Source organism: Neopsephotus bourkii, unplaced genomic scaffold, assembly GCF_033783945.1.
Source record: "Neopsephotus bourkii isolate Nb327-2 ecotype Australia unplaced genomic scaffold, CSIRO-AGI_Nbou_v1 NB_463, whole genome shotgun sequence".
NCBI classification, from domain to species: Eukaryota; Metazoa; Chordata; class Aves; order Psittaciformes; family Psittacidae; genus Neopsephotus; species Neopsephotus bourkii.
In genome coordinates, this window is record NW_026900965.1 from 800905 (window position 1) to 825837 (window position 24933).

Consider the following 24933-nt stretch of genomic DNA (forward strand, 5'->3'; position numbering starts at 1 on the left):
TCGGGAGCAATCTTGCTGAGTGGGTGGAAAGGTAGGAAGGAAAATCATTATGAAGAGGTTTGAATCGTGGCAGGAAATAGTCATTCCGAGTAGTCTTTAAATATTAATGCAGCTGACTTCAAATTACAGTCCTATCTTCATTCTTTTGCCACTCCTCTGCCAAAGCCAAGCGTTGTGTTAGTCCTCAAAAGCCATGCTTGATGCCGTATTTACTACAGCTTGTTTTAGCATACAGGTACAATAGTGAAAGTTCTTTGTGCTGTTTGGTGTACCGACAGCTGGGACCTGCTCATAGGGCTGGCCATAACAAAGGGATTCTCAAATGTTTGGTTCGCTCATTCGTTGCTGATCTGAGTTCCTGTTTGTTGAAGGCTTTCAGCAGAGGGAGAGGATGGTCAGTGTTTGCAGACTGTCAGGCGTAACTTTTCCATCCTTCTCCCTGGAGAGACCTTATACAGATGAGGAACAGGGGAAGGATGGAGGCTGAGTGGCTTGTAACCATTAACATCTTATTTCACTAGCCAGGAGTGATGTGGTGGAGCTCTGCACTTCGCCTGCCTGAGAAGAATAGTTACTTGTCCCATCTGAGGTGCACTGAGTGAGATGGTGGAAGTGTCAAACCCACCAGTGTATTTTGATGTCAGATCTGAAACTCGGCACACGGGGCTTGAGCTGATTTCAGACTTTAGTCTGGAGGAGGGGAAAGTTATATTGAGGTTCAGGAGGACTTGTGCTCTCAGGAGGGTTGGAGCCCTCAGAGGAATGATGTACTTGTGCCATCATCAAGCACTGCAGAGCACCACCTGCCCTGTGATCAAGGCCAGCTCGTATCAGTGATTTGAAGCATGTTGAGTGATGAGCACCTTTACCTTTTAGTGGCTTTCATCTCCATTTTATCACAGCTGGTAAAACGCTTCTCTGTAACAATGCTTGTGCCAGCAGGTAGCCAAACAACTTTGGAAAGATCCTCACCTAGGCACCAGCTTCTACTGCAAAACCACCTCACTGCGTGGATCCACCTGCTCTGCAGGGCGAAGGCTGGTAGCACTTCATGGCAGGAGGAAGGTTCAACTGCTTCTGGCGTCACACAGGAAGGCAGTAGTGTGTTCTTAACAGCCACTCTATTCCCAATCTGCCTCGTGTGGTTTAAAAACCTTTTCTGGTGGTTTTAGCTTATGTTGACTCTTGTGCTCTCTACTGGCCATGGAACTGTGAGCTGAATGAGCGAGAAAAACCAAAACCTGTTTGCAGCTTTTTAAAAAGCTTTATAAAAACTGCAGCATTTCTCTTTCCTCTGCTGTAATCAGTCCCTCTCAGGCAGAGTTTTGCCTCTTTTGTTTGAACCCCTCCTCTGGGGACGGGTTGGGGTCCAACCAAAGTGCTTTTTCTCATACCTGATAAAGTTATCATCATTGCTTCTACAAGCTGGTTTCACAAAGCAAATCCAACCGTGCTTGTGTCTATGCAAACAACTTTGAGAAGCAGCACTAGTTCACCCCTCCAAAACAAACGCTGCAGCTGAAAGTCTGTTGGGATGCCTATGGTGAAAAACCAGTTCATCCTGTTTACCTCTAATGGATGCTTCCTGCTTATTCATATTCTGTTTTAAGTATTAAATCTTGAATTAAGTTGAGGGACAATTAAAGCTTGGTAATGCTAAATACTGAATTCCTTGTATGTGAAAGTCTCCAACTCTGTCTCCAGCTAGGCCATTGAATGGCATTTCACACATTGCTTAGTACCATGTTTGGAGGTTGACACTGCGGTTTCTGGGCCAGTACGGCCAAACTGGTATTATGGACATGACACACTGGTTCTCAGATGACCTGATGATTTTCAAACTCCTGGGTTTGCTGCCAGTGCGCTGTATGACATTCTCTGCTGAGCCCCACCTTTGTGCAGAGCGACAACAAGAATTCATCTGCTTTCCCTTCTGGAGAAAAGGGCTTCTGAGTCACGGGCTGGATGACATGTCCTGTGGGCTGTAACCTGTGCAACCCGAGCTGGGTTCGAAGCGTTGGTATAAAGCGTTGAAGTTGGGTGGGACTGTGGGATTACGTTGCATGAAGCATCTATTCGCATGTATGGATGTTTCTTTATGCTATTATTAGTTCCTCAGGTTCTTCCTAATACATGCATCATCCTTCCTGTGAAGATGGAGTCTGAGAGAGTCCTGCAAACTCTCTGGCTGATGCAGAAGCCTGCAGTAATAAATGAACAAAAGCAGTGAAAAATAATTGTAGTGGTGTTAAAGTTGTGCATACTGGGCTGGTTCAGCCTGGAGAAGAGAAGACTCCTGAAGGGGAGACCTTAGAGCAGCTCCAGTGCCTAAAGGGGCTACAGGAAACCTGGAGAGGGGCTTGGGACAAGGGCCTGTAGGGCCAGGCCAAGGGGAATGGCTTGAACCTGCCCGAGGGGAGACTGAGCTGAGCTCTTAGGCAGAAGCTCTTCCCTGTGAGGGTGCTGAGGCGCTGGCACAGGGTGCCCAGAGAAGCTGTGCCTGCCCCATCCCTGGCAGTGTTCAAGGCCAGGCTGGACACAGGGGCTTGGAACAAGCTGCTCTAGGGGAAGGGGTCCCTGCCCATGGCAGGGGTTTGGAATTGGATGCATTTTAAGCTGCCTTCAGTCCAAGCCGTCCTGTGATCCTTTGACCTAGGAGAGGTCTCATGGTGAGATGTCAGTTTGCCCTGTGCTCCCTGGACTGCACATGTGGAGCAGGACCCAGGAGGGTCTATACAGTTCCTGCCTGTCTCTTTTGGGATGGTCCTGGGTACAGGGGCACCGCTTGGCCTGTATGGGTTAAGAAGCATCTATTTCTTACCCTCTTTTGACAGAGTTAGCAGACTGATGCTTGTGAGATGCACCAGTTCACTGTCTGGAGTTGTCCAGGGTTGCCTGCCATTGGTTATGGTGGTGACAAGTTTTGACATGCAGGAGGAAGGTGCACTGTGGGACAACAGTCTGGCTTTCATTTGTCAGTCATCAGTGCAGGCTGCTGGAGAAGATCTTGGCCCTTGAATCCCTCACCCAATTCCATTAGACAGTCTATTTTCCCAAAGCTTCATTTTCTTTGGGAAGTAAATCGTGTTGGTGACATGAACTGTGTGTTGATACAACTGTCAGGAAATCTCCTGTTCTTTTAAAAGTAATAAATCTTGCCTTGCCTGCTGCTTTTGGTCACTTCTGTAAGACAGCGGTTTTAGCCAGCAGCTATATCTGAGGTCAACTTTAAAAGATGGAAAATGAAGGAAAATTCAGTATTTTCTTCTCCTGATACCATTAATTTCCCACTTCCTTTTTTTTTGTCTGGCTTTTGTGTAATACTTTATAAATGCATGAAGTGAGAAGAGAAGAGACTTTGCACTCCACAGCTGCTTTAAAGCTGGGATGTGAGCTTGCATTTTCCACCTGGCATGCTGGTGTAATTGAAATTGCCTTTGTTAGTGTGTGTGGTGGGAGTCCCAGTAACTCCAGTAGCAGGCAGTGGATGGGCAGCATTTGTCTCTCTTAGTCAGTTTGTGGATTTTTATCAGAAAGTTAAGGTAATGGTGGAGTTTCCATTTAGCTGTGAATTTCCTCGAGGCCAGGAGCATTCTGGACATTCACCTCTGTCTATGTTTCTTGCTGGGTAGTTTAAAATAATGATTTTTACTTCATATATCCTTTTTCTTTCCCCCAGGTAAGAAACCAAAAGCAACCTGCCTTTATCGAGTTCTCAAGAACATAATCGACACCTTGGTACATTATCAAGATGCATTAAGGAACTGGATACAGTGCCAAAAGAGCTCCATGCGTTTCCATGACTCTCTTGAACCCTGACTCAGATACTTTTGGATATATATTTCTGTTCTAAGGAGAAGAGTGTGTATTCCAACTCCTTTCTGCCAGCTTGCTGGCAGAGAGATTTCACTAAGATCATGGACCATCCTAATAGGGAAAAGGATGAAAGGCAGCGGACGACAAAAGGAATGCCGGGAAGGAGTGGGCATGGTTCTCGACCAAGCTCATCGGCATCTTCTGGCGTTCTGATGGTGGGACCCAACTTCAGAGTGGGCAAGAAGATTGGGTGTGGGAACTTTGGAGAGCTCAGACTAGGTAAGAAGTAACCGTTTTAGTCACCTGCGTTCTGCATTTAGCATTTCACCACTGGAATATAAATACATCAAAACTTAATCCTGGCTTGAGAAATGCGCGTGCTTGTCTTGTTTCCTGAGTGCTGAGCTGCCTTACCTGAAGCTTCTGACTCAGAAGATGTAACTGTTAGCATTATTTTTATTTGCATAAAGCCAAAGTGAATACACTGGAGAGGCCAAAGATGCAAATTTTGAACAATCCCAACTATGAAGACTGTTCTCAGCGCTGAATGTCTTGCCTAAGGTGAACAAAAATCTTAACTTCATGGATTGCTAACTCTTGTGATTAATGTCCTGTTCATAAGCTGGGATGCTCAATCAAAGTAATGGGTGAGACGCTTTCCCAGCACTCGGCCACATCTCTATTCCACATCCTTCACTAACCTCTGTGCCCTACTTTCAGCCTCATCACCCACTCCCTGATCAGTTCCATGTGTGAGGTACTGACTGGCCATCTGGCTGCTGAACTGGCCCCACAGCCCAGTGTGGGCCATTGGTGTTCCAAACCACACGCCTTGCAGCTGGTCACCCACAGATGGCCACGCTAATGCATCTCTTGTTTAGGACGGCTTAAGAGCAGCGCAGTGTGTTGGGCTCTTCAGTTATCCTAAACAAACAATGGCTGTGTTTGAAATGAGGTAGGGGAAGCAGCTGCTGGTAATTGCACATCCCTGAACTCCCAGTATGGGGCAGTTGCTGTAGATCAGAAGGAGCACTTTGTAGTGGTCTTGATCCTGACTTAAAATGGTTGTATTTCTCCTCTTCTGCTGAATAATTTGTGTTGCTGAAGATGGGTTCACTGACACAATCACTGCTTTCCCAAAACTTGATACTTATTCAGAACTGAAATTAAAATCATTTGTGCATCAGGTACAAGGGATGATAAATAAATCAGTCAAGGAATTGCTTGTAACCAAAGGGTTATAACACTTAACTACTGGTACTATCTTGGGAGATTCCTGTGAGAATCTACGTAACCTTACATTAATACATGTAGTCTTTCATTCTAAGGTTTGGTTATTGCATCTATATGATATGCCACTTCCCCACGGTGTGAAGATTAACCAGCTTGGGTGTGATCTGCCTCAGTAAAGGGCAGTTTGGTTTCAGCATTACATCAGAGATGCTTTATTGATTTGCAGGAGGAGAGATAATGCTCCAAGGTGGAGAGGAACCAAGGGCTGGGGCAAAACCTCCCACCTGCATGAACATGATCATGATTGGCAGCTGAAGATAAGCTTGGATCCTGACAGTGACATGACATGAATAGCTGTATTGCATTTTCAGAGCCTCCCCCAAGAGCAAACATCACACTAGCAGGATCCCCATGGAGATGTTGAATTGCTTTTTAACCCAAGCTCTTGCTCTGAGGTTCAGTGGCTGTAGTGGACCTCTCCAGTTATTATGGCTCTTGCATTTATTCAGCTGGTGTCCCTTTTCCATCATTCTTCTTTGTCAAGTTTCTCACCATTTCAGCGGTGTTCTGTCTCCAACTGAGGTTGTCTCAACACACAGGCTGTACAGGAGAGACTTTCAGAAGAAAATGTCAGTTTACAGAGAAGTTCAGTTTCAACTATTGAAAAAGCAACACCTGGTAATCAAGTGCCTCTTTTTCAGTACAGTGATAAATGTTTTGTTACTCCTGGTTAAATGTTTTGTTGCTCCTAGCTAAGTGCACACTGTATGCAGGTAGTGATCAGAGGGTGTCTTATGAAGACAGGCTGAGAGTGCTGGGTTATTTCAGCCTCGAGAGGGCTCTAGGGAGACCTGATAACAGTTTTCCAATGCCTAAAGAGGGTCCTACAGGAAAGATGGGGAAGGACTTTTTATAAGATCAAAGAGTGACAGGACAAAGGGTAGTAGGCTCAGACTTAAACAGGGGAGATTTATGTTGAACATAAGGAAGTTCTTCCCTGTGAGGGTGCTGAGGCGCTGGCACAGGGTGCCCAGAGAAGCTGTGGCTGCCCCATCCCTGGCAGTGCTCAAGGCCAGGTTGGACACAGGGGCTTGGAGCAAGCTGCTCCAGTGGAAGGGGTCCCTGCCTGTGGCAGGGGTTGGAGCTGGAGGAGCTTTAAGGTCCCTTCAATCCAACTCAAACCAGTCTGGGATTCTGCGCATGGGACGTACGTAGGGATAACAGCAACTGGGTGGAAGGCCCTTACAGAAGCTGTGTTACTTTTTTAAACTTGTATTGTTTTATTGCCAGTCACTGCAGCTTGAAGAGCTCCTCTTTGCTCAAATACCACCTGTATCTATTGCTCAGATGTGACGCTAATTCTCACTGGTGGGAAGGAGAAGCAGTGTGCCTGAAATACGGGCAAGCAAGTCTCTGAGAACAATGTTGTCCTGCAAAGCTGAACACATGCCCTCTGCTTTGGGGCTTTTTCTACATCGTTTTGGGAAAGTTAAGCACCAGTGAATGGTTCAGTAACACATGAAGAGCGAAGTCTTGTTCTTGTACCACATGCCAGACAGAGGACTGATTGTTCAGGGAGGAGATGGCATGTACCTACAGAAGCTGTTTTCTGCCAATACCAAGCTTGCTGCTGAGTGTTGTTCTTTCTGCTGCTCATACAGATAGCCCTGGGGATGTCGCTTTTTGGAAGCGCATGGGAGCAGCGCAGTTGCATTCCAGCCTGCAGAGGAGCTGGAATGGAAGGATGAGCACAAAACTCAGCCTCTGGCCCAGAGTAATAAGATGAAACAGGGTTAACTGAGTGCTGGTTCTTCATACAGGCTGCAGATTAGGTGGTCTGTAAGAGCTTTGATGTCTGAAGGGGCTCAACCTACTAGCAGGGGACCCTGCTTGCTGTCCCTGAGCTGGACTCCAAGCACTGACAGGGTTTCATTGTCTTGGTGCAGCACCAAACCCTGTCCTGCAGCTCCTGGTTATTTGCCAAGTCAGTTCTTGTGCTGCCATGGGAGCTGGAGCACACCTGAAGTTTTATAGCCATTATGAGGTCCTGCATCTGCCTGCCAAGCTGATGGAGAACCCGTGTGACGTAAACCAGCCTGGGAAACAGCTCGGTGAGCTGTGGAACCGTGTGGTGCCAGGAGGTGCTCACTGCAAAGGGAAATGGGATGTACCTGTTAAATCTAGGGCTGTCGTAAGCTGTGTCTGTAAACTTCAGTGTAGAAAAGAGATCACCAGCTGAGCTGTGAGCCACCTCCTTACACTGACTCACGGACATCCCGTGGGTATTACCTATATTTACCTGAAATCCACGAGCCATGCTAGGGAGAAATAAGCCTCTCCAAAAGTCTCGCTTTTCCCAGTGTTTGGCACCATTACTTAGTAAACCTATTAAGTTGTATAAAGCCAGGTTGGGCAGGGCTTGGAGCAAACTGGTCTAATGGAAGGTGTCCCTGTCTGTGGCAGGGGGCTGGAACTGGGTGAGCTTTAAGGTCCCTTCAGCTCAAACCAGTCTGGGATTCTGTGATTTTCATAGAAGTGTGTTCAAGTATCATTTATAAATGATGATTCCATTTTTTTTCCCCGGAGTGGATGGGAAGAATACCACATTGGGAGGGATGGATCCTGTATGTTGCTTCTATCCTCCCTTGATAGTGCACCAAAGGGATTTTTTGGAGAAGTCTATGTCTTCATGTGCTGTCAAATACATTGTATAGTGTGCACAAGCCACATGTCAGCATGATTCGTGTGGGCTCTCATGACAATCCAACACATCTTGGCAGTGAGCAGCAAGACCCAAACTGGAAGGAAAGCTGCTTATGGCAGGGCCAGAGCAGGTCCAGCAGATCTCAAAGTTGACCCCCAAAACTGAGACCCACCCAGCTGGCTCCCAGGCTGCTCTGCAAAGCAGAGCTCTGCTTTGAAGCAAATGGAAACGGTAGTAAATGAATCAAGATGATAATAGTATCTGATAGTGGGGCTGGGCTGGTCTCTGCCTCCCAAATAATGAAATCATCTTGTGAATATCTGAGTAGAATATTGTAGATGCGGAGGGTAGGAGTAGATCCTGTGTAGGTTCTACATTAGGATCTGTTATGGGGGGACACTTGCTCTAGAAGGGACAGCAAATGGGGCACTAATGCAGTGGTGTGTGGGGTGAACTCTGCTTGGTCTTTGGGATGAGTATTTGGATGTTTGCTCCAATACCCAGCACCTATCTGACCTATCTGTCATCAGAGTGTATTGTCCATGTAGCAAGGAGCTAGAAGTAAGGCTCAAAGCATTTTTTGGTTCATGTTGCTCACTATAGGCTTGTACTTGTGACTTTTAACTTAGACCTGTGGGAACAGCGCACATGAGAGATCGACCCCTTTGGGCTCCTCGGCTGGGCTGCAGTCTGTCCCTATATTCAGAACATCTGACTGCCAGGGCTTGAGAAATCCACCCTGTTAGGTTTCCCACGTGAATGCTGGTGACTTAATGCAGCACTTCTCATATGTATATGTAGTTCATAATTGTCAGTGGAACTACCCAAAACTGAGGCATGAACTTAATCACTGCTCCATCAAAAGCTTTGCCTGAACTTGAAAGGCTTTTGTTAGCACAGTTATATCATCTCCGCTGGATTACAGATCTTGTGTCTTACTAAGATAAGAGACAGCTTCTATTCATGGCTTACTGCAGGTTCACTTTCTCCTGTGAGTAGCACTGCCTTTACTCTTCCATTTTAATATCGGTGCTGCCTTGTAGAAAGTGGAAGAAGAAACATTGCACCTTGGATGGTGTCACAGCAAAACCAAGGGGTAGATCTCAGTCTGGAGCAAGCTGAGGGAGAGATTTCAGAGTTGCTTGGCTCTCGTAGCTGGCAAAGCAAATATCTCGTGCTGCAGCTTTAGGAGGGGTTTGGAGGTCAGCAGCTGGACCCATTTGCACCCCCCCCCCCCATGCTCAGTCTCGCCATAGTTTGTGCTCTGGAGGGGATGAACTGGAGGTTAGTTCATTTGCCTTTGGCTGCTGGCCTGATGTTTCATGCTCCTGTGTTTTCCTAATCCCAGGTTTTTTAACTGAGGAATTTAATAACCAAAATTATCTTTTGTCTAGTACTCAGCCTTATGAACCAGACCGTAATAGACTGGACTATGGCTCCGTATATAGGGAGGGTGTTGGCAGTGTCCTCTGCCTTGAAATGAGCTTGGAAGAGCCCTGTTTTCCCAGTACCATGATCCTGCATTGGCAGGAGAGCACAAGTGTTGCCAGAAGGTCTGTGGGTCATCACTCCTTTGATGGACACTGAGCCCCAAAACTACCTTGCAATCACGTGTCACCGAGGCTGTGATGGAGGCTGTGGGGTCTGCAGGGGGTGGCAGGGGCTTTTGCTGTTTAAAGCATCTCTGTCACAGATTTGGGCTGGAGCTTCCCTTAGTGTCTGGCTCAGTGTCCTCAAACCAAGCATCTTGGTAGGAGCTTGGTCTCTCTGGAGAGGAGGGGAATGGGGAGCTCATTGGGCGAGCTGCAGCTGGAGCTGCTGCAGTGACTGACTGGCTAATACAAGGTACATAATCTCAGTGTATTTAGGTTGCCTTCCCCTCATGGCCTTGTGTGCTCTTCGCACACCAGCCATTGGACAGCATCAGGCTGGAGCCCTTGTCTGTCTCAAAGGGTGAAGCAGTTTATCTCACCACCTGGTTTTCCACCCATTTGGCCTTTCAGGAGCTTTCCAGTGTCTGAGTGTTCTTGACATGACTGCGAACCTTCCTTTCTACCATTCCCTTCCGGCCTGGACACAGGAGCTGTTATTCAGAGATCTAAAGAAATCGATTCACACAGCCCTGTATTGCAAGGGTTATGGCTGGAGCTCAGCTTACACATCTGCTTGCATAAAACACTTCCTCCAAGGATATTTAACCTCACATTTAAATGCCGGCCCTGTGTTAAACAGCACTGCCAGTTACTGTAAGTGGTTGAAGTTTTCCATACACCTGATTTCCCGATGGATGTTATAGCAACCTGGTCCGTGTGGGACCTGCGCTGTTAGTGCCTGATCTGAAGTTCAGAGGCCAGAACTACGCTGAGCAATACAGTGGGGAAGGTGTCAAAAGAAGTTAAATGCAGAAAATATGAAGGTGTTACAAGGTAAAATGAACTTCCCTGGACATTTCAAGCTTTAAAGGTGGCTGTTTGTCTTCTCTCATGTTCTAACGGCTTTAATTTTGCTGAATCTTCCAGTGCTGTTGCATTGTATCTGTGTGGAAAGGACGATGTGATGTGCTTTTGAATAGTGGTGCGTGGAAAGTAAATGTGAGATAGAGCTGGACAAAGCTGATGCCATAAATGAGCATTAATAACTCCCAGTTTAGATTGCTACAGTCACTCAGTGAGAGCATGACTTGTGCTGTAGTGCTGCTTGCAGGAATAAGCAAAGAAGGTCAGTATTGCCCTGTATAAAACCATGGGGGTCTCTGGTGAAGGCTGCTGTCCTCAGAGGATACAGGGGACTAGGGGAGATAGAAAGGTAGCAAAGACTGTACAACTTCTTATAACACAAGCAGTGATAGGACAGGCCAAGGGGAATGGCTTGAACCTGCCAGAGGGGAGACTGAGCTGAGCTCTTAGGCAGAAGCTCTTCCCTGTGAGGGTGCTGAGGCGCTGGCACAGGGTACCCAGAGAAGCTGTGGCTGCCCCATCCCTGGCAGTGTTCAAGGCCAGGTTGGACACAGGGGCTTGGAGCAAGCTGCTCCAGTGGAAGGGGTCCCTGCCCGTGGCACAGGTTTGGAATTGGATGAGCTTCAACCCAAGCCAGTGTGGGATTCTGTGATGGGACAGATCAGATGCACGGACTGCCTGAGCATCCTTCCCTGGTGATCTCTCTTCTGGATAGTGCACTGTCAGTCCTGAGCAATATGGAGGTGAGGAGGGAGTGATTGATTAAATTTCGCATTAGAAACCTGAAGGACATTGACTGAAACAACAACTGGCAGCTTCCGAACACACGGAGAGATGGTTCTTGACATGTGTAGCTGTGAATCTTTGCCACAAATTGCTAAGGAGGTGAAGGGCTTGGTTCAAACACCAGATGGGTTCCTGGGGGGAAAATTCACCTCCAGCTGCAGCACACACAGGCACCAGCTCTGGCTCAGTCATCGAGCCATGGTATAGCTACAGGAGCTGGTTGTGTGCATGCCTGGTTGTACTCGTCATAGGCTTTTGCCCTTTGTGCTCACCAGAGTTGGTATCAGACTAGACACTGCTCCATATTTCAGGGTCCTGAGAACCACTCTTGTTCTTGGAGTGTATTTTTTAACATCATTGGTACCATATTGGAACTGAGAGTTGTTGGCTTTATTGGATGATGAGGATTGCCTTTGTGCTGCTGGCATGCAGAAGGCATTTTATGTACCCTGCCCACCTGCTCATAGAGGAAGAAATAAAAGCTGTGTGTTTGTACAAAGGTCATTTTCTCTTCCCTCCTTGCAAAAGTCGCTTTGATATGTGGCATGATAAAGCTGGTGAAACTCCCCATACATCACAGGATGAAATTGTTCAGTGTCCAGCAGATGCGAGATATTTCTGAAAGAAATGATGCTTTGACTCTTCATTTTTTGTTCTTCAGACTTTTTTGACATGATGTGGATAATAAAACCTAATGCGCCTGGGATACCTCCTCCAACGCTTGCATCAAACATAAGTGCTACCATAAAACATAATTACCTTATGCTGAAGGAAAGATAGTGCTTGCCTGCCCTGTTGAACTGCTGCAACTCATTATTTTGAGGCTTACACTTTGCTAAAGGCATGAACTTCAGCAGGGAACTGAGAAAAAGCTCTTTGCCATCAATGGTACTCTTCTGCTTTGTGTCTCTACCTGCAAGCATTGAATGTGGAACTAAAAGAATCTCTCTTTTTCCTTTGTAGGTAAAAATCTCTACACCAATGAATATGTAGCGATCAAGCTGGTAAGTAAATCTGCAGGTGTTCTTAAATGACTCGTACTTAATGTTAGAAATTCAGACAAAAAGCAGCTTCCTCACTTTGGGCTTAATGCTGCTCTCACCCTCAGCTAAAGTAACTGATTTAAACTGGAGCACTATGTGGAATTCTGGTGTCCTCAACATAAGAAGGACATGGAGCTGTTGGAGCAAGCCCAGAGGAGGCCACAAGGATGAGCAGACACTGGAGCATCTCCCATATGGAGATAAGCTGAGAACATTGTGGCTGTTCAGCATGGAGAAGAGAAGCTTCTTGGAGACCTCAGAGCAGTTTCCAGTGTCTGAAGGGGGCTACAAAGATGGTGGAGAGGGATTCTTCATCAGGGACTGTAGTGATAGGACAAGGGGTGATGGATTTAATCTGAAACAGGGGAAGTTCAGGTTAGATATAAGGCAGAATTTCTTCCCTGTGAGGGTGATGAAGTGCTGGTGCAGGGTGCCCAGAGAAGCTGGGTCCACCCCATCCCTGGCAATGTTCAAGGCAAGGTTGGACAGAGCCTTGGGTAACATGGTCTAGTGTAAGGAGTCCCTGCCCATGGTGCAGAACCATGTGGTTCTGTGATTCTGAGATAAATTCTTGAGAATGCTAAAAGCAAGGAAAGAGCCCATCCCTCCATCTGATGAACGTTGTTGGTACCTAAGTGGCCTGTAGCTGTCTTACACCATTGAGAGCCTTGTTCCTCTTCCCAGGCTGGCTGCCAGGGCCCAGTGAATGGCACAGATTGCGGGTTGGCCACCTCTTCTCACTCTCTGGGTTGAGCCTTTCTGTTTGAGACTCTGCTGGTTCTCTGCAGCCTTCCCTCTCTCTAGATGGGCTGTTGTTGGAGCATTTGGTTAGAATTGTGTCACTGTGCACCCTGCTGCTCCATGGTTTTGAAGTTGAGCAAGTGGTCCAGGTAAGGAGTCTTCTACTGAGGACTGATTCAGGGCATGAAGGCACTGTGGTCAGTGGTTTGAAGTAGGAGTCTAGGGGATGGGGAAGCTCAAACTTGTAGCTCTTCTGGATATATAAAATTATAGTCCAGTAGTTTGTGTTTATGCCTTAACTTCTCCTATCTGTAAACCAAGAGTGGTCATTGGTCTCCTGGGGTTTTCAGAACTTGATGGCTTCAGCTGATGTCCTTTTTTTGCATTCGTCTGCTCCTTAATCAGAGATCCAAACCCTAGAAGCTGAAATTCAAGTTGTAATGCCATGTAATATTAGCAGCACACGCGCCTGTTTGCTCAACTGATGTTGTTTGGCAAAGTGACAGGATTCGTTCGGGTTACAGGAGGTCAGGATGGACTCGGTGCATTAATTCTGATCACGTTCCAGTGCCACAGACTTTATATCTGTAGCATTGGCTTTATATGATACGTAGTAGATGAAACATAATTAGGGCTTTGCAGCAGGGACCTGTTTTCAAGCTTGTTGGCAAATGTCAGAAGATATTCCCTAAAATAAATAAATGAATGCCTGCATTGGAGCTTAGGATGTCCTTGATACGGATCCACATCAGGAAGGAGGACTGCTGTCTGCTCGCTTTTTAGGCAGACCTGACAATAGGAAATGCTTTGTACACAGTTGAGGTATTTTATTGAATAAACAAGGTTTCTAATTTGCTTTCAGAGATAATGCCACAAAGTTATAGAATCAGAAGGCCTAAGGGATGAATAATACAGGAAAAATACAGCTTTATTTGTCCCAAGGATGCTTGTTTCTCTCCAAAGAGCACCTGCAGTGACACCTCCCAGTGCCCTGAAACCTTTCAGTCGCCATATGGCAGAACTGAATGACGTGACCTTATTGCTGCGTTAATCTTACCTGTTTTTTTCTGGTAGAATTCTTTCTCTCTCTCCACCCCCCACAAATAGCTGAATGTTAAAGCATTGGAGTGTAGCACACTCCAATTTTCTTTGCACTGTTATGATTCATGCTAAAAATTTCTGGTCCTTCACGTTTGAAGGACTGGAATTGCCATCCAGTGGCCATCCAGGCACCCGCATACCTACTCCCTTTTGGGAAGATGAATGAGGGAACAGCAGAAGAAATGGGGAGCCTGGGTTAATATTCCCCAGAAGTAAGAATTACTGAACATGCTCAGCAGCAAATATCCTTCTCTTATGTTTGTACTTAACTGTAATTTTCTTTATCATAGACTTGCAGGATGGTTTGGGTTGAAAGGGACTTTAAAGACGATGTAGTAATAATCCCTCTGCCACGGGCAGGGACACCTCCCACTACAGCAGCTTGCTCCAGGCCCTGTCCAACCTGGCCTTGAACTCTGCCAGGGATGGGGCAGCCACAGCTTCTCTGGGCAGCCTGTTCCTTGTAAATTATGCTTAAATACTTTGCGGAGTAGTGGTAGAGTAGCTGCTTTCAGTGCACTTGAAAGCAATGTTTTCTTTTATCTTTATTGTTGGACCAAGTCAGAACTCTACTCCAGGTCCTTCAAGCTGTGTGAGTTCATCTTCTGCATCTGCAGCCCTGCTGTCTCAGCTATTTCTGCTGCCTGTCATGACGTTAAAGCTGGAAAATGAGAGAATTGTGTGATGGATGCCAAAAAGTTGATCAGAAAGTGCTGTGAAATGCAGTGCTAATGTCTCATGGTTTCTCTTTGGGGGTGAGGATTGTGCTGGTGGTGGTGAATAGTGGTGGTGGTGGTGTGATTTGTGTGGTGTCACCATATAGGTTCTCATCCTGCTCTTCATCTGAACATTATTTGTTCATGTGCGTGTAGTTCATGGAGGAGTTTGTCTTCTGAAATGCCTCATTTGCTGGTTTAATCTTTTGAGGGTTTTAATACTGAGTTACACGTAGGAGGAATATCTTCCCAGCATGAAACCATTAACATAAAGATGCAGCCTGAGTGCAGGTACCACGCAGAAACCCTTCAACAACATGATGCTGTTTGTTCAAGCTGTGGATTTTGCATGTTAGGCAGTAGCAATTCAGTTATTTTTGCTACAAACACAACATCTGCCAGCAGCCTTAAGCCCTTGGCCTACAGGACAACCATCTGTTCTGGTATGATCTTCTTGGAAGCTGCCACCACTCTGGCAAGCATCCAGAGCTCCGGCTCCAGCAGCTCCTGATGCAGAAGTGGCTTGGGCTTTCTTTACCTGTTTTGTCATGAGCAAACTCATGTCATGATACATTAATCCTTCTACCTTTACCCTTCTACCTTTATCCACATAGTTTATTTGGATAAATAAACTATTCACCAAAAGGCTGAGTTCCTGTTTCCCTAAATCCTAATACAGCAGATGTCTGTATACTCTCCCTCAAGTCACCATCAACAATTATCTTGATGTGATTTATAACAAACTTGGTTTTGTGTTGCTTTATATTTGCTTCCAATACAAGTTCAGCTTTGCCTTCACAACAGTTTTCACCGTTATTTTCTAAATAGTTGGTCATATTTGACTTATAGGTTGCCCAGGGAGGTTGTGAATGCTTCATCCCTGGCAGTGTTCAAGGCTAGGTTGGACGAGGCCTTGGGTAATATGGTTTAGAGGGAGGTGTCCCTGCCCATGGCAGGGGGGTTGGAACTTGATGATCTTAAGGTCCTAACTGTTCTATGGTTCTATGATTCTATGACTTCTGAAGCTTGTAAACATCAGAAAGTTCAGAAGCAACCAGGAGCATTTGACTTGAGCAGGTGAAGAACAGCTTGGCTGGAAGTGGAATTGCCTAAATTCCTGTACAAATACTGTTCTTCCAACTTGAAGTCTTTTAACGTGGAGTTTGCACCAAATGTGGACATTAGTCTTCCAGTACAGACCAGAGGTGAAACAAGACAAAGTATTCTGTCCTCTCATGCAGATAGAAAAGTTATTCCACAGTATTAAAGGTGTTGGCTCAAACTATGTCTAAGAGCAACCTGGTCTAGTGGAAGGTGTCACTGCCCATGCTGGGGAGTTGGAACTGGGTGAGCTTTAAGGTCCTTTCCAACCCAAACCATCTTGTGATTCTATGAAGATGTTTTTCCTTCAACTCACAGGAGTGAGTGTGAATCATGAAAGACTTCTTTTCATGTTGGTCTTAGGCTCTGTTATTGGCAAGCTGCTAGATAGTGTGTTCATCAAATAGAGGGCTGTTCGGTAGGTTTTTGAAATTCAGACTGATCTTGGTACTGTTGTATGAATTTTATGTAGTTCTGAGCATGGAGCATTTATTTTTCTCAAAAGCAAGGAAATAAGCAACATCCAACAAAAACGGAGGCCAGTATTCTGCATCAGAGATGCTGGGCAGTAGGTGAATCTGTGTTACTGCCTGTCACAAGTGCACAGTTTTATTGAACGTGTGATTACTCAAACCTCTTACTTCTCTCCATGTTAACTTTATGTTTTTAGAACCTTTATAATCTTGCATTTTAACACTTTTAGGGATCACAGGCATTAAGTTTTGTGCATAAAGTGCAGATGAGTAACAGCTGAGAAATGTAATGTTTGGGGTGCGTTGCAGACTTACCCATTGTTTTCAATCTTTGTATCAAACCAGAATATTCTTGAGTGCTTTGAGATGTTTGACTGACACCTGCTACTGAGGGGGAAGACTGCCTGTGCTGCAGTGCTCTCTGTGAGCAGGGTTGGGTGTTTGCACAGCTGTGGTCTGGCTTAGAACACAGGTACATGACTCAATGCTTTACAGAAATACAGGCAGGTGACCATCAAAAACAATGTGAGCGAGCACAGTCCGCAAGGTGAACCTGGGACTTGATCTTTTGCAGCCTTGGCTTTCCTCCTCCCAATGGCCAGGGTCATTCTTCAAGGACCAGGAGCTTTGTTGAATGATTCTTGAATGAGCTTTGTATTAAATGAGGAAGTTATTTCTTCTCCAGCATGTGAGACTTGTTGCTTTTTGTTCTCGGCTTATTTAAATGATGTCTAATGATGCGTTCTGTTGACGCTTGCCACCTCTGTTGTTAGACTTGAAGTCTGGGGTGGTTTATGTCGAACCATGAAGCATTATGTACAGTCACAGATCTTCAAGTATAGAAGTTTTTTCAGACAAACTGATTTTAACCATTTTTGGTTTTTATCTTCTGTTTTAGGAACCAATAAAATCACGGGCACCACAGCTTCATTTAGAATACAGGTTTTATAAGCAACTTGGAAGTGCGGGTAAGTAAACCTTAAGCTTATAGAAAGTTTGCTGTTTCTTTGTTAAGTCAAACATACCGTCATATTTGATGTGTAACTCTGACTCGAGCTTACTGATGTGGGTAGATTCTTTCAGCCTCATACAAGTTTTGGAACAGATTTGGTCAGAATAACATGAGAATGATGCTGGGTAATTATGTGGACCTAGAAACTCAAGTTTAAGGATTGACTGGTATGGGAGTACCCATCAGAATGTCCTTGTGAAACGCAGGAGCTATCAATGGGGGGAAAGCTGTGTATAGAATGACAGACTTTAAAAAGGTGTCTTAAATCTAGGAAATTGTGTAAGAAGTACAGAGCTTTCCTAAGAAAAACCTGAAACACCGTTTTCATTGATACTTACTAAATCATAAATGTCCATAAGCCCATGGGCTCAGTGTCCTCTGTGTGACCACAGCCTACAGCAGATCTGAGAAGAGTGTAACAGGGTAAGTCCTGGCAAGCTCCCTGATTTCCCTAATATAGAGCTTGAGCTTGTGTCTAATTGTGTTTGGATTTTTCTTCCCTGAATACAGGACTGCTTTTTAAACCTTTTAGCATGTGCTATTTCCTACCAAGGATTTCCACAGCCTTGACTACCCACTGCACAAGGAAGTCTCTGTAGCAAAGACCTTCCGTGCTCCTCTGTGCCTTGATCATATATTGACGTTGGGCTTTGGCAAGCTTCCTACGTTACTGTATTTCTCTTTGCACTTTCTTCTGATTTTATTTTTCCAGTTTTCCCTGGATATGCTCACATATTACCAAATACAGAGTTGAACAGAATGAGTGATCTGTCTGCTCTGAGCTCATGATGTGCAGTGCCTGCACAGTCCTCTTGCATTTCTCCTTTCTGCTTGTTCCAATTAATTCATCTAGTCAGGTCCATAGTTCTGTGTAGCTCATCCTCTGGAGACTGGGTGCTATTGTGCTCTACATTTTGTCACTTCTTTGCTCCTTATAGGGTGCAGAATCTGGGATGTGGGAACCAAGTAAGTTGTCACCATTGGAAACACTACATTTTGTTATTATTGTTTTTAAGCAGAATTTGTCTACTGTAATAAGGTTCTTTTCTGTGTATTTTGTATTCTGGTGCTATGTACAAAGCCCCTGACCCATGGGATATAGCCCTAGAGGGCAGGGGGGCTCAAGACTGTTGGTTGGTCTTCAAGGATCACCTGCTCCAAGCTCAGGAGTGTTGCATCCCAACCAGAAGGAAGTGCAGCAGGAGGGCCAGGAGACCTCCTTGGATGGATAAGGAGCTGCTGAGGAAAATTCAAATGAAAAAAAGAGTTTTATAGAAAGTGGAAGCAAGGACAGGCGGCCTGGGAAGAGTACAGGGATGTTGTCCGGGACGCTAGGGACCAGGTTAGGAAAGCTAAGGCCCAGTTAGAATTAAACTTGGCTAGGGATATTAAGGATAACAGGAAGGGATTCTCTAGCAAAGGCTCTGACCGCACCACCCAAGTCTTGGGAGGCAGACGCTGGGACTGTGAGAATGGAGACCTTGGGCCCACTGTAGGAGAGGAACTGGTTCGAGACCATCTTAAAAATCTGAATGTACACAAGTCCATGGGTCCTGATGAAATCCATCCGTGGGTCCTGAAGGAGCTGGCAAATGAAGTTGCTAAGCCGCTGGCCATCATATTTGAAAAACCATGGCAGTCAGGTGAACTTCTCAACGACTGGAAAAAGGGAAATATAACCCCCATTTTCAAGAAGGGGAAAATGGATGCCCCAGGGAGTTACAGACCAGTCAGTCTCACCTCTGTGCCTGGCAACATCTTGGAGCAGATTCTCCTGGAAGGCATGCTAAGGCACATGGAAATCAACAAGGTGCTTGGTGACAGCCAGCATGGCTTCACCGAGGGGAAATCCTGCCTGACCAATTTGGTGGCCTTCTGTGAGGGGGCTACAGAACTGATGGACAGGGGTAAAGCAGCTGATGTCATCTACCTGGACTTGTGCAAAGCATTTGACACTGTCCCACACGACATCCTTGTCTCTAAATTGGAGAGACATCAATTTGATAGATGGACCACTCGGTGGATAAAGAACTGGCTGGATGGCCGCACACAAAGAGTTGTGGTCAATGGCTCAATGTCCAGCTGGAGACCAGTAACGAGTGGTGTCCCTCAGGGATCGGTGTTGGGACCGGTCTTGTTCAACATCTTTGTTGCTGACATGGACAGTGGGATTGAGTGTGCCCTCAGCAAGTTTGCCGATGACACCAAGCTGTGTGGTTCGGTTGATCCGCTGGAGGGAAGGAATGCCATCCAGAGGGACCTGGACACGCTTGTGAGGTGGGCTGATGCCAACCTCATGAAGTTTAACCATGCCAAGTGCAAGGTCCTACACCTGGGTCGGAGCAATCCCAGGCACAGCTACAGGCTGGGCAGAGAAGAGATTCAGAGCAGCCCAAGGAGAAGGACTTGGGGGTGCTGGTCGATGAGAAAATGAACATGAGCCGGCTTCAGTGTGCGCTTGCAGCCCAGAAAGCAACCGTATCCTGGGCTGCATCAAAAGGAGCGTGACCAGCAGGTCGAAGGAGGTGATCCTGCCCCTTTATTCTGCTCTCGTGAGACCTCACCTGGAGTATTGTGTGCAGTTCTGGTGTCCTCAACATAAAAAGGACATGGAACTGTTGGAACAAGTCCAGAGGAGGGCCATGAGAATGATCAGGGGACTGGAGCGCCTCCCGTATGAAGATTGGCTGAGAAAGTTGGGGCTGTTCAGCCTGGAGAAGAGAAGGCTGCGTGGAGACCTCATAGCAGCCTTCCAGTATCTGAAGGGGGCCTATAGGGATGCTGGGGAGGGACTCTTCATTAGGGACTGTAATGATAGGACAAGGGGTAATGGGTTAAAACTTAAACAGGGGAAGTTTAGATTGGAGATAAGGAGGAAATTCTTTCCTGTTAGGGTGGTGAGGCACTGGAATGGGTTGCCCAAGGAGGTTGTGAATGCTCCATCCCTGGCAGTGTTCAAGGCCAGGTTGGACGAGGCCTTGGGTGTTATGGTTTAGAGTGAGGTGTCCCTGCCCATGGCAGGGGGGTTGGAACTTGATGATCTTAAGGTCCTTTCCAACCCTAACTATTCTATGATTCTATGATGCTGCCACTTAATTCCAGTTCCCTGTGTTTTTGAGACTGACACCCCTGTAGTAAATCAAATGTAGGCTCACAGAACAAGTGATACACTTAATTCTGCTCTTTGCTTCTTCCTGAAGTTCTGTTGGTGCTTGTCATCTCTGTGATACTCTGTGCATGTCTTGTGAATGAAAACCAATCTTTTTCCTTACCTGTTGGCTTCTTACCACTCTTTAAAGATGTTACCAAGGAGTTTTAAAACTGATAAATGTTGGGGCCTGGCTTTGTTTTGGCTTCCTTCTGTTCCTAATGAATCTTAACTTTTCATTGTAGAATCCCAGACTGGATTGAGTTGAAGGGACCTTAAAGCTCATCCAGTTCCAACCCCTGCCATGGGCAGGGACCCTTCCACTGGAGCAGCTTGCTCCAAGCCCCTGTGTCCAACCTGGCCTTGAGCACTGCCAGGGATGGGGCAGCCACAGCTTCTCTGGGCACCCTGTGCCAGCGCCTCAGCACCCTCACAGGGAAGAGCTTCTGCCTAAGAGCTCAGCTCAGTCTCCCCTCGGGCAGGTTCAAGCCATTCCCCTTGGCCTGTCCCTACAGGCCCTTGTCCCAAGCCCCTCTCCAGGTTTCCTGCAGCCCCTTTAGGCACTGGAGCTGCTCTAAGGTCTCCCCTTCAGGAGCCTTCTCTTCTCCAGGCTGACCCAGCCCAGCTCTCTCAGCCTGGCTCCAGAGCAGAGCTGCTCCAGCTCTGTGATCATCACACAGCATTTACCCACGCAGATCATTTCTGCCCTGTCTAATGCTGCACACACTAATGGAAGTTTGAGTATTCTGCCATCAGACATGGACATCTTGCTTTCAAAGTCTCTTTTCCGTTCATTCTGGAGGAGTTGCTGACTGTCATCTTCAGCCTCTTTGCCAGTATTTGTCAATAGGTTCTTGAGAAGCCTCATGAACAGCATTACTTTTATTTCTCTCTCTGTGTGGTCCCATGGGCATCACCAGCCCAGCTTTGATAATCTATTGAATGCTGTTAGAAGCTCTTGGGCTACAGCTTTCCTACAACAATGGGCAATAGGCCAGGAGCTCGGGTGGAGCATGTGAGCCACATCTCTTGCCTCTCCATGAAACTTGGAAGCTGAACAGAATAAATTGTGGTGGAGTTAGACTGCTAGGAGCAGGGAGATGTGACTTGGTGTCTGCACATCACATGGAGAATGAGGGGAGGGCTGTCTGTGAAAACAGATAGGTGTTAAATGTGTGCTGACTTTGGGGAAATAGATGGGTCTGTTCTCAGTGACATTGTTAATGGTTCTTGCTTAGAACTGCTTGAACAGACAGCCTTGAACTTCCAGTAAGCAGGACTGGTTCTTGAAATTATCCTAGACTCATCAAATGAAGACTGAGTGTCCAAAGGCCTGGTGTGTGTGACTCAGAGGAGAACAACACTAGTGTTGCCTGTGACATACTGTTCAATACATTCGCCAATTCATCTTGCCAAATAACGTGGCTGACTGCAAACCTCCCACTGTCAGCCTAAAAAGTAGGACTAGTAACAGCATTGCTGTAACGCCACAGGAGCAGTGCGGTCCTCTTGTTAGTGCAACTGCTGCCTTCAGCTGCACCTACAACCAGATGGTCTCAGTCAGCAGATTTGCTATGTCAAAATTGTCATCACCTGCAGCATTGGAAGGAAAATTCGTTTTTTCCTAAAGAGAACGATTTTAATGGTGATTTCCTTCTTCCTGGATGTTCAGAAGAAATGTTTTTAAACTCTTGGATACTCTTGGATACTGATCATAGGCAAACTTGGGTTGGAAGGGACCAGCCTGCTTGGCCATGGATCAAGTCTGCTTGGCCACAGCCTGAAGCTGCTCCAGGGGAGGTTTAGATGGAGCTGAGGAACAATTCCTGCCCCAGAGGTGCTCAGGCATTGGAACAGGCTGCCCAGGGCAGGGCTGCAGTCACCGTCCCTGCAAGTGTTCACACCCTGTGGAGACGAGGGCTCAGTGCCATGGGTTAGTGGTGGCCTTGGCACTGATGGGGAACGGTTGGACTGGGTGAGCTTAAAGGGCTTTTCCAACCTGGTTGATTCTGTGATTCTGAGTAGGGACCTTCTTGTAGGGTAGCTGTCAAAAAAGATATTTCATCTTTAGTACAAGACTGGATGTGACCATGTGAAGGTGGCACTGACATGGAGGGACACTTGTGGCACTCAGCCTTCCAAGAGAATGGACTTGGCTGCTAAAAGCTGCAGAAGACTTCACCAGTGCAGCCTCCAGACTCAGGATCTTAAAGACTTTGTGCATCCAGACCCCTGCAGAAACCCCAGTGGTGTTTAGGAGGTGTGGAGTGCTCCATCACACTGGTCAGCAAGTGCTGCTTTTGGAGAGACATTTGCAGCCAGCTCTGTACTGCTGCCTTTGGAGTCTTGTCCTGCAGTATATTGCACAGCAGACTTTTGGAGGGCTTTTGACCCCAAATTCTTGACCAATTCTACAGTTCAGTGCCTGCAGGTTATGTGTTGGTATCGGTGGCCTGCTTCACTTGTTGCCAACATCAAAACCTAGTTCATTTCGTTCTTCTTTTTTTAAGCTACTCAAGTCTAGGTTAGTGTTTTCTGTGGTGTAGTTACAGTGAGTAGCAGAGTCCAGTAATTCAAGGCTCTGACAGAAGTCAGTTCCTGGGGTGAGGTTCCATGTGTGATGTTTCCACATGAACAGAGGAAGCAGCACAGCTGTGTGGTCGCTGCCTCTGCCTTTTATATCTGCTCCGGGGCTTCCCCTGCCACACGCTCCATCAGCATCGACGTTTAAAGACTTTCTGACAGGGCACCCAGCTTGCTTCTGTTACCTCCCATCAGCACCAGCTTCAGGCTCAGCGGAAGGTCATGAGTCAGCTTGGATTAGCTGAGAAGAAGACTGGATTTCTTGTGTCTCCTACATCTTAAGACCTATTTCACACGAGATTAAGATACTCTGGAGCAGTGAAAAGTTTGATGATGGAACCTAAACTGTATGAGTGTATCTCTTTTTGGTGCTTCTCAGATAATACTGGTGGATAAATCAGATGGATTCAGAAGTATCTAACAGAGATAGTCCTGTGTCAGAAGTAACCGACACCTCTGATGTGCTTCTGCAAGTAATCAATGCTATGTGTCATGTTTCAATGCCTCCTTGTAGTAAGAGAAGCTAGTAGCTCCCCTCTAATTTCCTACCTTGCCCCTCTAAATGGGGGAATGTTTGCTTACAGAAATGGATTTTCATGATTCTTCCTTGAACTTTTCTACCCTCCCCCCAAAAAAGAGAAGAGGCACGGACCTGCTGCACAGTGACCATCTGCTGGTTTCTTCTGTCTCACTGTGGAATTAAATCCTTAATAACCTAAAATAGCATGTGACTGTTTACCTTCATGCAGGCAGAGAGACTGAAAAAACAAACCTCAGGCATGGAGCCACAGACCTGATGGTCAGTCCATAGGGTGTCTCAGGAAAGGATGAGATTTCCTTTAGGTTTCAGGTAGTCTGGGATAGCATCCTTTTGCTGACTAGGGTAATTGGAGCAGTTTTAACAGTCTCACTGGTTGTGCACACTGGTTGCATTGCTCATTGTCATAAAATCCGTGTGAGCACGCACAAACATCCTGACAAAAGAGATTTGTCCTTGCCTGGGCTGGCCCCAGGATCTCACTTTAGTGGTGGTGGCACAGTCACTGCCTGGGTCCGAATATGAGTAGCACAGCTACCCGCATGAAGCCCAAGTGTGATGGGTATTCCCCAAAACCAGGCTCTTGCTCAGTGGCCCTCTTTGAGGTTCCAGGCGTTTCCCTCCTCCCCAAGGCTGGTTTCCGGGCTCTTGGGCTTCCCTTTGCTTTGTACAGCTACTTCAGTCTGCTGCTTCCATACCTCGGGGACAAAAGGAGTTCCCCCTCCCACTTGACAGGATGCTTTTGCATCTCCTAGGGCTGCCAGAAGCAGTTCAAGTCTTCAGCATGTTTCCGGTGTAGGATTAGTCACTTGAGCATCTCATTTGTCCCCTGTACTTGAAGTTTGTGGAGTAAAAGCTTGGCTTCTCATCATTCATAAAAACTCTGGAATAATCAGGTCCTACAGCTTGCAGGATGACATGTGGAGCAGGAGCTCCATCCCCAACACTGGCTGACATTTGAGGGTCTGATGCCCTGCAAAATCTCCATCCTTGGGGTGGAGAAGCTTGTGTTGGCTGAGCAAAACTGAGTTCCTGTAATCATGGTTGAGCAGACCCAGCTCTGTCTCCTGTGATGGTTATGGTTCCTGGGCAGTGTACCACAAGGCAAAGCCTTATCTTTGCTCAAACTGACCCCTGCTCACCCAGCAGCATCCCAGGACTCTCCTACTTGATTTGGGGTGAATAAAGGCATTCCCACAGCTTGCAGGAGCTCTGCCAGGCCTGTCAGGCCACCTTTGGCCCCTGGGTTCTGCTGGTGGCACACTGAGGTCTTAGCAATTGTGTTGGCTTTGTCTTGTGGGCCCTTTTGCTTATTGACCTCACTTGAGCACCTTCAGCAGGAATGGTCTGTTTGTTTTGAGGCTGATTCCCATTCTCACCTTTCCTTGAGGTTAAACTCTCCTACAGGCTTCCCAGGGGAAACAAAGTTTTTATTGGAAACCCCTCTTTTATCAGCAAGCAGTGTCCGTATTTCCCAGACTG

General features: G+C 46.6%; 1 protein-coding gene across 5 annotated transcripts in view; it reads left to right on the forward strand.

Annotated features, from left to right (window-relative positions):
• Positions 1-24933, forward strand: part of CSNK1G1 (casein kinase 1 gamma 1) — an 88228-nt gene that overhangs the window by 18664 nt on the left and 44631 nt on the right. For 4 of the 5 annotated variants that reach the window (XM_061349870.1, XM_061349876.1, XM_061349871.1 and 1 more), the window contains exons 2-4: positions 3680-4095; positions 11959-11999; positions 17069-17138. In XM_061349870.1, the coding sequence (XP_061205854.1) occupies positions 3918-4095; positions 11959-11999; positions 17069-17138 (289 nt within the window). In that variant the 5' untranslated portion in view covers positions 3680-3917. The remainder of the gene's footprint in view (positions 1-3679; positions 4096-11958; positions 12000-17068; positions 17139-24933) is intronic. The other variant, XM_061349874.1, reaches the window with a different exon arrangement.